General features: G+C 40.0%; 1 protein-coding gene and 1 non-coding gene across 2 annotated transcripts; both read right to left on the bottom strand.

Annotated features, from left to right (window-relative positions):
• Positions 1-2903: 2903 nt before the first annotated feature.
• Positions 2904-15898, bottom strand: TOMM20 (translocase of outer mitochondrial membrane 20). The gene is made up of 5 exons (XM_061182303.1): positions 15629-15898; positions 11208-11254; positions 9052-9133; positions 5885-6027; positions 2904-4128 (listed from the first exon to the last, which is right to left on the bottom strand). The coding sequence occupies exons 1-5, from the start codon at positions 15747-15749 to the stop codon at positions 4084-4086; spliced, it is 438 nt and encodes a 145-aa protein (XP_061038286.1). The 5' UTR covers positions 15750-15898; the 3' UTR covers positions 2904-4083.
• Positions 15051-15185, bottom strand: LOC133079211 (small nucleolar RNA SNORA14). The gene has a single exon (XR_009698096.1). It is a non-coding gene; the product is annotated as a small nucleolar RNA SNORA14 (small nucleolar RNA).
• Positions 15899-17071: the final 1173 nt, after the last annotated feature.

Raw genomic sequence — 17071 nt, 5'->3', positions numbered from 1 at the left:
ATTCTACGTTGAATCATCAAATTCAGCAGAATTCACTTCTGCAAACATACACCAAGCCAAAATTTTCTCCAAGCCCTTTAATATCACTTAAGCAGCTGAGGCACAAGCAATAATAAAACTGCATTTTTTACGTTACAAGAAAGGAAATTTTGTGTATCTGCACGATATACCAATTTTCTGAAAAATCTCTTCTGCGTTGACATTCACACACACTCTGGTCCATAGGCTGAGTCAACAAGGTCAGAAAGGCAGGCAACGTGAGAAACCACCAAGTTTACTGAGGAGGAAGAGGACTCAAATGTTTACCGACTGCCCACCACACACACTGTGCCAGGTTTTACACACTTTACAGAAGTGAGGTGTGAACCTAAGTTCTATTTATCTAACAGAACAGCGCTGATACTGCCAGGTAAGCCCCCGTTTTAAGTGCTCTTGGAGTACAAACTGTGGAGACGACGGCGGAGAACCAGAGCTCACCTCTCACGAGCACAACAAAATGACAACCAACTGCTGAACAACCGTCGATTAAAACGACTAGCAGCTACCAGAAGACAGTCTACACCCAAAGACATAAAGAACAAAGCACGAGAAGGTCGGAGGGACGCCCTCTCGCCACCATCAAGTCCCACACCACCTGAGCGCGCGACCCCAGCTAGAGGACACTTACATCGCAGAGCCTCGCCCCGGCGTGAGCGCGGAGCCCCACGCCAGGCTCCGCAGCCGGGGGGGTCTGGCATCGGGAGGAGCCCCCGGCATTTGGCTGTGAAGACCGGTGCGACTCGATCGCAGGAGCCCCACAGGACAGGGGGAAGGAAGAGGAGACTCCGCTCCGAGAGGGCGCACGCAAGCTCCCTCGCGTGACAACGGCATGACTGCAGAGCAGCCTGAGCCCGACCTACCTGCGGGTCTTGGAGGGTCTCCTGGGGAGGCGGCGGGCGTCTGCGGCTCTCTCTGGGGTCATAAATGCTGCTGGCAGACATTTTGGGTCCTTGGTCCCGGAGACCTGGTCCCACCCAACAGCCTGCAGGCTCCAGCGCCGGGGCGCCTCAGGCCAAACCACCCACAGGGCGGGCACCCAGCCCCACCCATGAGCTGACAGGCCGCCTCGACTGGAGCCCAGGGCCACCTCCACACACGCCCCTAGGCCTAGGCCTAGACCCAGCCCGCCCAGCAGCGGGCGGGCACCAGCCCCTCCCCTTCCGGGCACCGGCAGGAAGCGCGCACAAACCTCTAGACCAGCCTCGGCCACCAGGGGGCAGACCGCAGCGGCCGGGAACTACTGATTGCAAACACAGCTCAGAACCTACCCTGGTCCTGTACTGGGACACACAGGACATCTCCCACAGATAGCCACTTCTCCCAGGTCGAGAAACGTAACTAAGCTACTACGTATGGGTTGATAGAGGCTGATGCAGAGACAGCACACGCAGACCCGGAAGCCAGAGGCACGAGGGACCATGAGGGTGCCAGCGACTCCGAGAATCAGAAACGAAGGCAAGGCCTGGAGTTTTCACAGCTGTGGAACTGGTGAATTTAGATACAGATATGGTGAATTTAGATATAAATTTAGTAGGAAAGTGGAGATAGCCAATCTACTGGTAGGAGCTCAAGTAACGACTGTAAAGATGATCCAAGAACTCAGGAAAAGAATGGATGCACAGTGCGAGAAGTTCCAAGAAGTTTTTAGCAGTTAGAAAACATAAAGACCAACCAAATAAGAGTTGAAGAATTTAAGCACAAATTGTAGAACCAAAACAATAGATCTCTACCCAAGGAAGCATGCCAATGTGCACTAACATTTCCATTTCCAAAGACCTAAGTGTGCTGCAACATTAGCACATGGGAACAACCAAGCTATTATCACTCTACTTAAATCTTGGGTTGAGCACCATTCAGCCAGCATCCCCACCGCCTGGTTCCATCACCGTGTAAAACTTTAGATAGTAAACAGTGTTCAGCAATTACGTGTCTAGACGGAAAAAACTTTTTTGGTATTGGTTGTTGTTTTTAACACAACATAGCTACTAGCCTTCAAAAGTGGTACCTAAAAAAAAAAACAAAAAAAAGTGGTACCTAATTTTAAAGCACCAAAGCTGTCACTCAAATAAGATGTACTTGGCATAATCAGCTCTAAAGTAAGGATATCACTACCTTCAATAAGCATTAACGCTGATTATTTCTCAGAAAGCCAAGTGATACCCAGCTTGGGGTGCACTACAGTTCACAAGGGCACATAGTCTTCATTTCCTCCTAAAATAAACCTAAGTTGACCCCTCACACTCCTCCAGCCAGTCCTTAAGTTTTCCTGGGTCCATTCCTCTCTTGCCAAGCTGTCTGCCCCTTGCTCTTTCCCCACCTACAGTCCCTCTGACTGCCCCAAGTCCATCCCATCTGGGAAGATGCAGGACAGAAGAGTGTTTCCTAGCTACACGGTCAATCACTGACCAATCACCACTATACTATTTTGGATTTGGGATCCTACTAGGAAAATGAACCTACCAACACATGTTTGAACTGGTCACCCCACTCCACCTCACTCCCCAAAAAGCATGCAGGCTTGTCACTGAAAAAAGCACACTGTTTATGGTTCAGGATCACAAACCTGGAAGGTTCCTGAGGAAGAGTCCTTTAATGTGCAAGGGACCTAGTCTGATGTTCTTATTTTACAGATTAGAATACTGGAGTTGAGATGTCATGTGGACTTGCCCAAGGCTGGCAGCTATCCAAGAGGCAGAAACTAGAACCACACTCCAAACTCTTCCCACTACATCCCAACCACCACAAAACCCTGCAGTTAAAGTTTTTAAGAAAAACAAAATAAAATGTCCAATACACAGAAAAGGTCTCTCTACATTCAGACAGAATAAAGGCAACCGGTACGAGAAATGCTCAACAGACACCGCTAAGTACCAAGGATCTTTATTCTCAGGTCTGATACTGAATCTGTGGCTGCAGATAATGTCACTATTTTGAGAATAAAAGGTCCCATTATCTTCATTCTTTGCAAGTCTTCAGCCACAAAGTTATACCTTATTCCCATAACAAGATAAGTGAATCAGGCTGGAAGGGGATTCAGGAGGTACACTGACGATAAAAGCAAAGGGGAACACACACTTTTACAAGCATACTGTCCCAGTTACCTTGAAGGTTAAATTTCAGATTAATTTACAAAAGTAGTGACAGAACCATGATTTCAGTGAAAATCAACACAAGTTATACCTTAAAAAAAAAAATCAATTCAGAAATACTAAGTCAGGCAAGCATGCAAAATTCAGAGTATTAAAAAATGCAAGGGCTAGTTGCCCAAACAGATATATCCCTCAGAAAAAGGGATTTGAAAATGCTAAACAGAACCAAAGGAATTAGAAGCTGAATCAGCAGACCAATTCCCTCATTTTACAAATGCAGGCAGACATTAACTGGCGAAGCTTACTCAGCTAGATTAAGGGTGTACACAGATCTAATTCCTGGTGCTATTTGCAACTACACATATCTAAAATACAAGGAGATAAATATCCGGAACACATTAGGCCCACTGATTTAATCAACGGTGGGAGTGAAGTTATTATAGCACAGCAGCACATTAGACATATTTAAGAGATTAAATGGAAAGAATCTCTTAAAGATTTTAATGCTCAGTTTTAATACACAATCAAGTTTCCATCCAATCATCTGATGTACAGCGAACTGCACTAGCTTAAAAGAAAAAAGTGCATTCTTCAGTTTTCTTCTACACTTTTTTTGGCCTATCTTTCAAAACTGAGCATTGGGTATTTTTAATGTAAGTAACGTGATGTTATATATGTACATTCTAATTGCACGTTTTAGGAATAAACAAAATCCATATTTCGGTAACTGAGTGTATTTATAAAATGAAAACCTATCAAAATACACTTTTCACTGAGAAAAATAAATAAAACAGACAAATGGATCTACACAAAGTAAAAATTAACTTTGGTAGATTTCAGTGTAGGACAGTCCATAACAAGCTTATTTGCCCTTACTCCCCCAGAGCTGATCATCTTCCAAGTTAAGATTTTAAAAATATTTTTTAATTGAGATTATTATGTTGACATTTATTTCTCATTCCACATCATCTTCAGCCAAGCTCTGAGCACTTACAATTCTCTGAAAGAGAAAAGAATTTTTAATTTTTAGAAGTATGATAAGCATTTAATCAGGATTCTAAGTTCAACATAAAATGCTCTTTGTATCAAATCTCTGAATCAAATCTTGCTGAGGTTTACCCATACTGAGATATCAACATTTAACACTTCATACGTTGTTTTTATCTGAGAAAATAATGATCATTGTCAGTCCCATCTCAAAATTCAAGTCAACAAAGGAACCATAACATTATATCGTGTTACATGTTAGTCAATTTTGTAACTAAAACCAAAAAGGATTTAAGATTTCTTTTCACTCCCACAGGAACAAATACCAATTAGTGCTGTAGTGATCATTCTATCCTCCAAACATTTCCCTTTTCTGCCTGTAAATGGTCACAGTCATTATACAAAGACATCACGCTCAGGTCAATTTTCCAAAAGCACTATGCTATGCTGTCTTTCAAAAGACAGATAATCTTAGACAGAGGATTCTGACAATTGACTGGGAACCACGTTAGTCTAAAATAAAAAAGATTAAAACTCCTTGGTTTTCCAACCCTTTCCCTTAAATCCTTTTTTTTTAAAAACATCTTCAATGGAGTACAACTGCTTTACAATGTTTTGTTAGTTTCTGCTGTATAACAAAGTGAATCAGCTGTATGTATACATATATCACATATATCCCCGTATCTCCTCCCTCCCACCCTCTAGGTCATCACAAAGCACTGACCTGATCTCCCTGTGCTATGCAGCTGCTTCCCACTAGCTATCTATTTTACATTTGGTAGTGTATATATGTCAATGTTACTCTCTCACTTCGTCCCAGCTTACCCTTCCCCCTCCCGTGTCCTCAAGTCCATTCTCTACGTCTGTGTCTTTATTCCTGTTCTGCCCCTAGGTTCATCAGAACCATTTTTTTTTAAGATTCCATATATATGTGTTAGTATACAGTATTTGGTTTTCTCGTTCTGACTTACTACACTCTGTATGACAGACTCAAGGTCCATTCCCTTAAATCTTTAGGACCTCTTTCTTTTCAGTCCCTTTCCAATCTAGATGAGTTAAGGTGAGTTTAAAGAATTGTAAAGATGAGTTTAAAGAATTAACCAGTCATTTTACTAACTTTTAATTATATCAACGATGAAAATTCATTTAATAGACATGATATTCCAAAAAGTAGATTCATTCAGGCTCCTTGAGAAGGATTTAAATTGAATGGAATGCATTTTAATTAACTCTTAAGTTAAGCTTAATCTCTTATTTAAATGGGATGTAATTGAATAGCTCCAAACTTGAAGCCCACCTCAGTAGAAGCAGAGACACTGGGGCCTTCAGACAAGTGAGATCAGAGGGAACCCATAGCCCTTTCTGATCTGATTTCCAAGCTATGCCATCTTGGCTCCTCTGTCCTCTGCCAGGCCCCTTAACTGAATGCGTGGTTTCACACAAGAGGCAGAAAGCTAGGTTCAGAAAGTAGCTGGGAGTGGCCTGAATTTGATGATTTGAATACTAAGGCCTGAGATTTAACACTAAGAGACATATTTCCTAATCGACCTCTTGGGCACAATCACTAGATTTTATGCCCCCTCATTTGGATGCTTTTCTCTTAGGGAAGAAAATGTCAAGCACTGACATCTCCTGTACTATTTTCATTACATGGAGGAGAGTTTCATGATGTCATCATGTTCACTAGGCTCCTTTGTAAAATGCCAATGTCCCTAAACATTTAACTCTCAGATTCTACTCACTTATTTCATAACATTTCAAATCTTTACCTGACTAATTGTTGGGAGCTTAGTCAGAAGCATCTGGAACACTGGTGGTGGAAGAGTTTGCTGCAACACTTGCAGTAACTGCTGTGGCTGTCCACACACAGCAATTGCATTTGTCAGATGGTCCACACCCTTCTCATATTCACCTGGAAGATTTACATAAACATAACATGAGACTGGAAAAGCCTTTGCCTTTGTCCAAAATTCAACCCTAAAGTCTTCACTGTATCTCCAAGTGATAATGACCAAAAACATTGTGCAAGTAAAACCTAGAAAATACAGTACACTCGTATAACTGATTAAGAAGCCATTAACAAGGATGAGTCAGATTATATGTACTGATATTGAAGGGACTCCAACACACATACAAAGGGGGGAAAATAAGGTACAGAAATGTCCAAGTTAAAAAAAAAAGAAATGTCCAAGTTTATTACTATTTATATACTAAGAATACGTAAGAAATTGCTAACAATGAAACAATATTTTCTATGAGAAAAGAGAACTGGAAGATTGGGGGACTGAGGCAGACAGGCCCAATTTCGCTTTAAACTAATCCCTTATACTATATGAATATCACCACATGTAAGCAGACACCCTAAAGGCCTTTAATCTCTTCTGAACCTAGTCATCACTGGCAGTCATCCTCTCTGCGGATCCAACAGCAAACAATGCCAAACAAGCCTGGATACATTCATACATTTACAGGACCTCAATTGCAGTCAACTTGCCATCTTGAGTTTCCTTCACAGGTGATGCTGCTACAACTTTTGCTGACCTGACAGCCAGATATCAAGTGGTATGTTTTATAATACCAACAGCACTGAAAGCATCATATAATCCCTTTATGACACAGCACAGGAAGAACAAGCCAAGTGTTACAAGACGGAAGTCGCCATTTGGTATGAAACACCGCTGTGTCGAGCAGAATGCTCTCCCCTCCCCAGTGCCTAGGCCCCCTCTCAGGGAGTTCAAGGTGCAGCCTGAAGGAGACGTGAGAACGTTTCCCTGATTGGTAGCTAACTCATTTTCTGTTGTAGACTTCTTCATTGGTTCTCCTACTCACTCATTTTTAATCTTAGTTTGTTAGCAATTTAATGTAGGGACTGTGCCATTTGTAACTCTTTCTGTGAAACTGAACAAATTCTGATTATGTCAAGAAATTATTTCCTGAGCTTCTGGGTTGCTGAATACATCAAACTACTAGGAGGGTGGCACCTCCAGAGAAGGCATGAAAGTTCCCCACCCCTTAACCCTATGCATCTCTTCCATCTGGCTGCTGCTGAGTAGTATCATTTATAATAAACCAAAAAAATTAAAATTAAATTAAACTTAAAAAAAACAAAACAAATAAAATAAACCAGTAAACAAAGTTTTCCAACCCCTGAGTAAGAATGTGACCAAATAAGGGACTAAAGACTGGTAAATGAGAACGAACTGCCTGCTACCTAGCATTTTCACTTGAAGTATTCAAACTGAAGAAAGCATTAACTCTACAAAGAAGCATTAAAAATGGAAAATGTAAGACTTAGGTCTTCCACATAGGACGGGACTTCCATCGGGGACACAATGGCTCCACTGACTTGGAAATTAAGATGCCACATGGCCACTGAATCTTCATGCCACTGAACTTACAGGCAATAGATGGGATCACACTGTTGTCTGAGGATATGAATTCTGATTATTAAACGGAAATAGAGTGGCTATACCAGAGTGGTATGTGTAGAACACAGGGGATCCTCTGAGACACCTCCTAAAACTTCTAAACACACTGGAAACCACTCATGAACCACAGCAATTCTGTGCAAGAGAAACAAACCGTTTCCTCTCTGCCCTTGCAGCTTCGATCCCATTCACATATCCTGAGATGAGATCTTGCTCAGCTAATCGACTATGCTTACGGAAGACCCCTGGACGAAGGAGGCCTTGCCAAGCAATGAAGCTCACTGCCTAAGCTGCTTATGCTTTCTCATGGCTTACTTTTCCCAAATTCTAACCACCTGAGTCTTCTACCTCGGGCTGGGTTGGTAGATTCCACCAGAAGAAAAGGCAGCTTGGCAGCTGAGTGAGGTACCCCTCTGGGTGTGCTGGGCTGAAACGGGAACAACACAAGCTTGGGAAAAAGAACAACTCTTCCCTATCCTTCCTTGACACCCCCCCATCCCCCCACCACCACGAGTTAACGTTTCTTTTCCATCTGGATCTAAAGGCTCAAGACAAATAGACAGATGCCCACAGTACATGGATCTCCAATCTAACCCAAAGATACGCTCTATCCTTAGACACATATTATTATACATGCTTATTTTTCTTTTCAGATATTAAAGTAATATAATCATAGCCTCTCAAATGATCCTTATGAGGATTTAAGTGCTTTACCTTGCCCTATGATTAAACTTCATATTTTTCTTATATTGCGAAAAAAGTCAATTACTTCTTAACAAGACATTTCCATTTTAATTTATAAATATTAGCAGCTTACTATACCATTCAAATAAAAAACAATTACTGCCTCCCTTACCTCCTTCAAGAATTATTTCTTATGAAATGGGAGACATGATAAAAAGTAATATCACCATCGTAAATCTTTAATCTCTCCCCATAAAAAAAAGAAAAAAAAACCCCCACAAATGACCTGCATCATGTATTCAATACTATCTAAATCTATTATAACAGTGAGAATAAGGAAAACAAGTTGACACTTGATACTATTTTTATTAATGACAGCAACTACTTCAAAGCTACTTTGAGATAAAAGTTAACTTGACAGTAGAAATATTTATAAATACTTCTGATCAGATAAATTAACCTTCTCTGGGACTTATTATATTAGCCATTCCTTCCTATAAGTACTAGAAAAGACCTGAAGATTAGATGGAGTTGAGGGAATTACACTCCCAGATATTCTTTCAGTTACTATTTATATATTACACTATGACTGTATTCTTTAAAGTACTTAAAAGCAACCTCATTTGTAAAGATTACTTATTGTCCTCATATTATTAAATTAAATGTCTCATATTATTAAATGCCTAAAAACTTGTCTTGAAATGTTTACAGTATCTTCTAAAAAAATAGCCACACTACATTAAAAGAGCCCCTCATCACCATAAGTTTATATTAGTGTGAAGAATTGTATCTTGTTTCCTAGTCTTTTAATGAATATTAATTACCTTGAGCTAGTAACTCTTCACCAAGCTGTATTTCTTCGAGGAAGAATTTCTGAACGGCTTCAGCATCTTTAAGGTCAGGTAACTGTTTAGAAATAGAATATCTAGTAACTGATACCAAAATTACTCCAGGGATATAAACAATACAAAAAATCATGCCACTAAAAAAAACTGAATAGCTCATTATGAAAACTGACAAAAAGAAATTCACTCTTCAACAACACTCGCAAGGATTAGAGGTTAGTATCTACATTCAAATAAATGCAAGAAAAAATACTTTTTGATCAAACCGGTATTTGTTCTTAGAAAACTGTGAATCAAACCCAAAGTAAAAAGTAAAGAGTACACTTATCTTTACCATAAAATATGCACTTTACAATTTACACTATTTTTTGATGGTCATTATTATAGATTTTTATATAACTATAATCAATTTGTTCTCTTCATCCAACACTGTCTTGTATAGATTTTACACGCATCTGTAAGATTAGCTATTTTTAAATAGCAATAGAACATACCATTGAGGAATATATGACTGCATAATAATGATCTATCTGTTGGGCATGTGAGCTGCTTCTAATTTTTTTGCTATTACAAACAAACAGCCTTATTTAAATAATTTTGCATTTCTGCGTTTTTGTTTTATAGTTTGTTACATATTACCAGATTGAATGATTATGGTAATGATTATGGTATGGTGATTATAGCCACCAGCTATATGCATTATCTTTTTAAAAAATGTAAAACAAGTATTTAAAAAGTCCCTTTTGATTTTAAAAACCTAAACTTCTATTAATGGAAGTTTTTAGTTCTTGATTATTATTATATATGCTCTTATTACCAACATAGGTGAAAAAATTTAAATTTCTAAAAGTGGAGGCATCTTTCATTGACTACCCCAGCATATGGCAAGAATATGATTATACCTGAATCTAAAAACACACACTGATGCACATGGCTATACAGGCATATCTCATTTTATTGTGCTTCACTTCATTACACTTCTCATATACTGTGCTGTTCCCTGTGTCAAGCGAGTCTATCGGTGCCATTTTTCCAACAGCATTATTTTTTAATTAAGGTATGTACAGTTATTTTAGACATGATGCTACGCACACTTAATACAGTATAATGTAAACACAACTTTTATATGCACCGGGAAACCAAAAAAAAAAAATTCATGTGACTCGCTTTACTGACGTCCCTTTTCTGCAGTGGTCTGGAACCAAACCTGCAGTATCTCTGAGGTATGCCTGCAATATATCCATTTTCCTATATCCTTAGAAAGAAAAGGCTACTGAAAACATAATGAAGATATTACGTATTTCAGAAAGGTAGTTTGGAGATAATGGGAAAACAAAGTGGTCACCTCCAAGTTTCGCCTCACTATTATCACATCCAGTCAGTCAGCTGTGTTAAATTACTCAAATGTAACATTTATTGATTTAATTTTTTCATTGCTTCAACTTGCTTTAAAAAGAACCACTACTGATCCAGTAGGTCCAAGTGCTGGGCATGCAGACAATGGAACCAATTTCAATAAAAAAGAAAAGCTGTATGCACAATGATTAACATTTACTTTCTTAATTTACTTACACACGTCACACATTTTTTTATAAAGCAGATAAACCTATGTAATCATTAAAAATAATCATGAACACAGGATCTATGAAAAGAAAAAAATGAATAAGAAGATTTATGTCTACATTTACGTATTACAAGGTAAAAATTTGACAGGTGGTGGGATTCTGGATCAGTGGGTGTGAATAATCTTATGTAATTTTCAAAATGAATAACGTGGCTCTTTTACAGAAAGTTTGTAGGAAGGAAAATTAAAGTAATAATAAATGTTTTATTTTATTATTTTGGAGCAGCTAAGTGAGAAAGTTTGAACTTTTTAGTATAAATGTCTTCTGGGGCCTATCATCTTACCACCCCTTAAATATTGCTCGCAAAGTAAGTTATGAGCTATGATGGCCGACAAAGGGAAAATAAGGAAGGACTGGAAAATCTGCAGTTGAACAGAGTTAATAAGTACTCTTAAAAACAACAAATTATATTTTAAAACAGAAAATCAATGTCTGATACCAATTAGCATTCTCAAAATACACATTTGAAGTAGACTGTAAAATAACTGTTTCTCTAAAAGAGATTATTACCTTGGAAAGTCCAGCTCTCTCCTTGGCAAGCTTCTGTTTCTTTCTTCCTGCAAGAAAGATAATATTTTCATTTCATCATTATTAAAATGGGAATCAAAGGAAGTCTAAATGCTGTGGCAGTCATTCATTCTATTTGCAAAACATGCCTGACTCAAGCTCTCTTCTTGTGATTGGTCAGGGTCATAAAAATAGTTCTGGTCAATGAGCTATGGACAATAGGACATTTCTGGGCAGGAGCACTTTCCTTCCCTCTCGGGCACCAGGATCAGTCAGCAGTTTACAGATGGAGACAGTTCCAGCAGCTGGGTCTCTTGAGTAATTATCATAAGCAAAGCAAGCCTCTCCTCCCACCTTCAACCTACACAGGGCACGAAACACGAACAAGACTCAAGCCACTGTTGTTTCGGAGCTTTATTGCTGAAATATAACAGATTCTGTCTTTACTGACTTTTGAAAACTACCTGGCATTCTTAAATAGGGAAAAAAACAAAACAACAACAGAAACAGAAAACAAAACCCCCAGCATTTGACAGTTTTCTTTAAAAAAAAAAGGATAGCTTTTATGCATTTGGCAAAAATAAGAGGGAAGAAGGGTAGCACTCAGAAATGATTCTTAATTCAACTACTGCCAGCTAGTTAAGAAAAAAAAACCCTCTGCCTAAAGTCTGTAAGTTGTTTTGCTTTGTTTGTTTTTTGATATGAAATAGCAATACTACACATCTTAGGAGTAAGTGATGTTGTTTAAATCTGTTAGTCAACCCTTAAGACCAAATCAATAATAGGACACTAACAGTATTTTAACTTGTTGTTTAGTTGTACACCCTGTGTGAAAGAGTGTTGGCACAAGGAAGCTCGGGCTTCCTTTATATCCCAGATCTTCCACTGACTAGCAGTGTGACCTTGGGCAAGTTACAGTTAACCGGTGTCTCTCCTTCTCTGTACGTAACAACTGGTTTATGAACAATACCTGCTTCAGAGTTGATATGAGGATTAAATGAGTTAATGTATTTTTAAACAGTGCCTGGTTGGTATCCTGAGATATAAGCATTCAGTGTATTGAGACAGTGCAAATGTCCTCTTAAAACCTTAAAGCATTCTATAAATCCAAATTTCAATACATGACTAAAGAGGCAGTGACCTGTTTGCCTAAGTGCAGACAGATGGTTAATTTACTACAGTCAGGGAACCTTTTCTTATCTACACTTACTAGGTTTAGCCACACCAGTGTCTCTGGACAACTCTAGCCTCCAGATTACATAAAGTGCTACAACTCTAAGGCTTAAAAACTGTCTTAGCACTTTCAACCAAAAAAAATAGGTTAAAGCTATCTTACATATTAATTTGAAGACTGCCTATTTTCCCCACCAGCTACCTTTGCTAGGTGTTCATCACTGGGCAACTATGGGGAAACAGAACGCATAACATATTCTACCCCTAATTTGCTTAACTAAGGGTTTCGTTCAGCCCTCTTTAGGCAGAAAATAATGACTGATAACTAGACTATATTAACTAATTAATTACTAAGTATCACGGTACAGCCTAGTGCTGAGAAGGTACTACAACTAGAAGAGAAAGACTTCACAGAGGAACTGGACATGGAACACTTGGATGTTAAGGGTAAGCACTTGTTTTAGATGTTACATGCCAGACACTATTCTAAATGTTATTAATTAGTTTATTTTATCCTCATAATAACCCTATTATCATCGCCATGTTACAGCACCTCAGAAGTAAACCTGGAAAGTTTGTGGAATAAACAGAGAAAAATACAATATGCTAAGTCAGAATTATGGAAAATGACAAAAATGATAATGAAACAGTAGAAGGAAACTTAGTTTCCAATCTTATAGGTTTTTTTTTTTAAATGGAGTGGAGAAGAACGTATGATTGTTGTTGAATGTTTGAACCAAATTTTAAGATCGCTTAGTTGCTTTAAATTTATAGCTGTTAAGATTAAAATTGTGGCTTTAATTTGTAAGACAATTAACTTGTATAAATTTACAGCTATAAGATTAAAATTCTGGCTTTACTTTTATAAGACAATTAACTTGTTACATTAACTTATTTTCAGGGACAGTACCAAATAGGATCTGTGTGACAAGAGGACACAGAACACACTGAAAAACCAAGGAGTTACACATTCAATCAGCAAATCGACTCAATATTTGCTAGAAATCCGGCCAAAGTGCTACTGTGTAAACATAACAAGTTAAAACAGACTAAAAAAAACACATAAAATATGAACTTACAAAAAGCCCCAAATCTAAATCATTCTTAAAGCATTCATTTAAATGAGAAGATTACTCAATATATCTTAAAATGATGAATCATTTTACACAGTGCTGTATAATGAAAAACATCTGTAGCTGGCACTATAATTTGTAGATTAATTTTCATTTATTAGTGATTGTTTAGATATAAATTATGCTGTAGGAGTTCTGGTAATCTGCTCTTACTAATGGAAGGTTAAAAAAAAACTGAATAAATCAGAATTCCAGATCTAACCTCAAACCTATTTTAAACATTTTAAGTCTCTTTTCCTTAAAAAAAAAAAAAACACAAAACAAAACCCCAGAAACACTGATTTGAAAAACGCTGCCCTTTTATTACAGATGTAAATAGTCTATTAGGCATTAGGCTAGAAAAACATAAAATTAAACTAAACTGAAATCAATTTCGCTCCACAAATACAAAACGCCCTCAAGTTCTTAAAATCGGTCAACCATACAGACTTTAAACAGACTGCAAAATTACTCTGAATAAGGTTTACTTGGTAAAGAAAATATCAAATAATTATATTCATAAACAACCTTTAGCGTTCATCCATTACCATGTGCCAGGGGTACTGTACTAAACTCTACATTATACTATTTTACAACAGAGGAAAACTAAAGGTTGAAATCCATTGCCCAAGGGTTATTCAGCTACTAATTCAAGCCTGACCACTTAAGTCACCAGGATACTGCTGAAACTAGAAAAAAAATTTATGAATTAAGAATGATGGAAAAGAAATTCTGAAAATAACAGATTTCTCAATTTGTTCAAAACGATAGTTTCATGATTTCTTCAACCAAAAATTCATTTTCTCAAGGTTTAACAATAGGACTGTAGTGTTTCCAGAGGAAAAAAAGGTTAATCCATTCTTTACAGAGCTCTGCATCCACGCCATCACCCCCCAGCTATTTCTGAAACTACAGGAAAATTATCTAAATTCCAACAGTTACACTTACAGCCAGCATTTACAGGGCCTTCTCCATGTCAGGAATGGTGGTAGGCACCTCAAACATTTTAATCTTCACAAAACCAACTAGAGGCATTACCTGATTTTGCAAGTTAAGAAAATTAAGACTCAGCCCAAGATTATGCTGCTAATCTGTGACTAACCTGGGCCAGGAAAACTCAGTGTCTGAATCCAAAACAGCACTATTTCCATTACTCCACCTAACCATAAATAAAATAAATTATCTCCATATCCCTTTCTTCCTGAGACATATTGCAGATGGTATCAGATATCATATTGTAGATGGTATAAGAGCACTTTTTCCAGTAAGGTAGTCACTAGCCACGTGTGACTATAGAACACGTGAAATGCCTTATTTTAGCTTAATTAAGCGGTAAATCATTAAATAGGATAATCACTTCTTCGTACTTCCTGGGCTTTAATAACTTACATATAAATTCTAATTTTAGGAACTGTTTTGACTGAGCGACCTAGGTAAGTTACAAAAGTTATTTTTTAATGCAACAAATTTGCCCTTCTATTGCTGCAAACGAGCATACCTCCGAAATTCAAAGATCACAAAGGTTTTGGTGACACGATTCCCCTCTTGTAAATCTCTTAAAAGATGTCGCAGGTATGAAATAAGACTGAGCCACAGAAGAAGCAAAGCCCTTTGGACTCCCCTGCAATCTCTATAGCATTCACTCATATCTTGGAAGCCTTTAGAACGAAGCTACCAAGAGGGTTTAAGAATGCAACCTTATCGTTTGAGAACGATACCGAGCTGGATTTGCAGATTTGGTCTCAAGCGCAAATTCGTAAAATACAAAAAAACCCCGCGACTTTCGAGCTAGAAATAGAGGTTTAGAAAGATCAACAGCAAAAAGGACCACAACCCCCGCCCTAAATCATAATACAAACGAATATGCATCTACACAGCGAAAGTGTTTGGGGAAAACAAAATGGGAAAGCTCGCTCCTCCAAAATGGAGGGACTCGTGCGGGGCACAAGGGCCGGGAGCAGCCCTGGGAGCGCGCGGCCAGCGCCATCACCTTTCTCTGGCTTGTTCGCTCGCCGCCCCACACCCGGCAGCACCAAGCGGTCGCCCAGCACGCGGCGGCCTGGCGAGGGGCAGGAGGGGATGGGGACGCCGGGGTGGGGTGGGGAGGCATCAGGCCCAGGGGACAGGGGACCCACTCACGTTCCCGCAGCCTGTTCTTGAAGTTGGGGTCACTCCGTCTCTTGCGGTCGAAGTAAATGCAGTACCCGATGAAAAGGGCCCCGCACACGCCGGCGGCGATGGCGCTGTTCCGGCCCACCATCTTCTCTCCAACGAGGAGTGGGATCGGCGGCGGCGGGGCCCGCAAAGCAGCCGTTGCCTCAGAACCCTCGGAGCGGACTGCGCCGCTCAGTCCCGAAGCCCGCCGCGAGGGACGCGGCAAGGCGGGGCATGCGTCACTTCCGGCCCCTGTGGCCGAGGCCCTCGGGGATGTCCGCGGCAGTGCCTGAGCGGAGGCTCCCGCGCTGCTTCTGCGCCTGCGCAGGGGCTTGGGCGCCGCCGCTGCTGCCGCCGCTGCCGCTGTTCGCGTAGGAGTCGGGATTTTGCGGGGGGCCGCGCACTCCCTTAAGAGCCGCTGAGCGTGATGTAACCAGGGCGGCACGTGGCGGTCGTGCGCACACTCCAAAGCGTGTGTAGCTGACCTCCCTGTGTCAAAGAAGGAAGGTCGCTGACCACAAATTCTTCATCTTTTTATAGAATGCAGGTAACCCGTGACTCTTGTTTGATTTTAATTGAATTTGCTTTTCAAGTTCAGTCACAATCCATTGTGCCCCAAGGACCATACTGTAGTGATACGATTTCAAAATGTTACAGTATAGCCTCAGGAGTGGAAGAAAATTAAATGGAGCGATTCCTGGAAAAGTGTAACGGGTAAGAGATTGAGGGAAAAAAATAGAAAACGTTGAGTTGTCAAGTTGTCATAGCCACTGAAAACATTATGTATGTAGTTTAAAGAGGCAGAGGCGGGATCCTCTTAAAACCTTGGAGTGATAGGCATGTGTTATTCGTAGTGGATCCTGACAGTTTAGGCTAAGGAGATGGTTCATAATGGGGTCTGGCCAGACCTGAAGAACCAGGGTTGTGATTAGAGGGTTGGGACTTTGATCCAGGTTCTATCAGCCCTATTTCTTGGGATAAGAGGGAAAGGAGGCTGGAGATCAACTTCAGGGAGTTCAACTTCATGACCTACACAGTGAAGCCCAAATAAAAGCTCTGAACACAGAAGCATGTAAGCTTCCCAGGTTGGCACTGCTCTGTGTAGTTACACATCAGTGTGCCGTGCGCTAGGAGGGGGAAGTTTCGGTCTCCACAGGGAGGGAACAGAAGCTTTGAATTTGGGACTCTCCCAGACCTCTCCCTGTGCCCCTCGTCTTTCCCTTTGGCTGGTTGTTTTTTGTTTTTTGCCCCACGGGACTTGTAGGATCTCAGTTCCCCGATCAGGGATGGAACCCAGGCCCTTGGCAGTGAACGCACTGAGTCCTAACCACTGGACCGCCAAGGAAGTCCCTGGCTGGGTTTTTTTTTTTTTTTTTTGGCTGTGTTGGGTCTTCGTTGCTGTGCGCAGGCTTTCTCTAGTTGCGGTGC

The sequence above is a fragment of the Eubalaena glacialis genome, chromosome 1, assembly GCF_028564815.1.
Source record: "Eubalaena glacialis isolate mEubGla1 chromosome 1, mEubGla1.1.hap2.+ XY, whole genome shotgun sequence".
NCBI lineage: Eukaryota > Metazoa > Chordata > Mammalia > Artiodactyla > Balaenidae > Eubalaena > Eubalaena glacialis.
Note: the sequence above shows the minus strand (reverse complement) of the source record. Positions and strands in the feature narration are given on the sequence as shown.

Bases quoted from the DNA above. Each gene is read 5' to 3' on its own strand.
- TOMM20 (XM_061182303.1), bottom strand. From the start codon at position 15,749: ATGGTGGGCCGGAACAGCGCCATCGCCGCCGGCGTGTGCGGGGCCCTT. The intron at 11,255-15,628 runs GTGAGTGGGTCC...TCTTTCTTGCAG, and splicing joins CAAGAACAGGCTGCGGGAAC to GAAGAAAGAAACAGAAGCTT. The intron at 9,134-11,207 runs GTAATAATCTCT...ATTTCTAAACAG, and splicing joins AGAGAGCTGGACTTTCCAAG to TTACCTGACCTTAAAGATGC.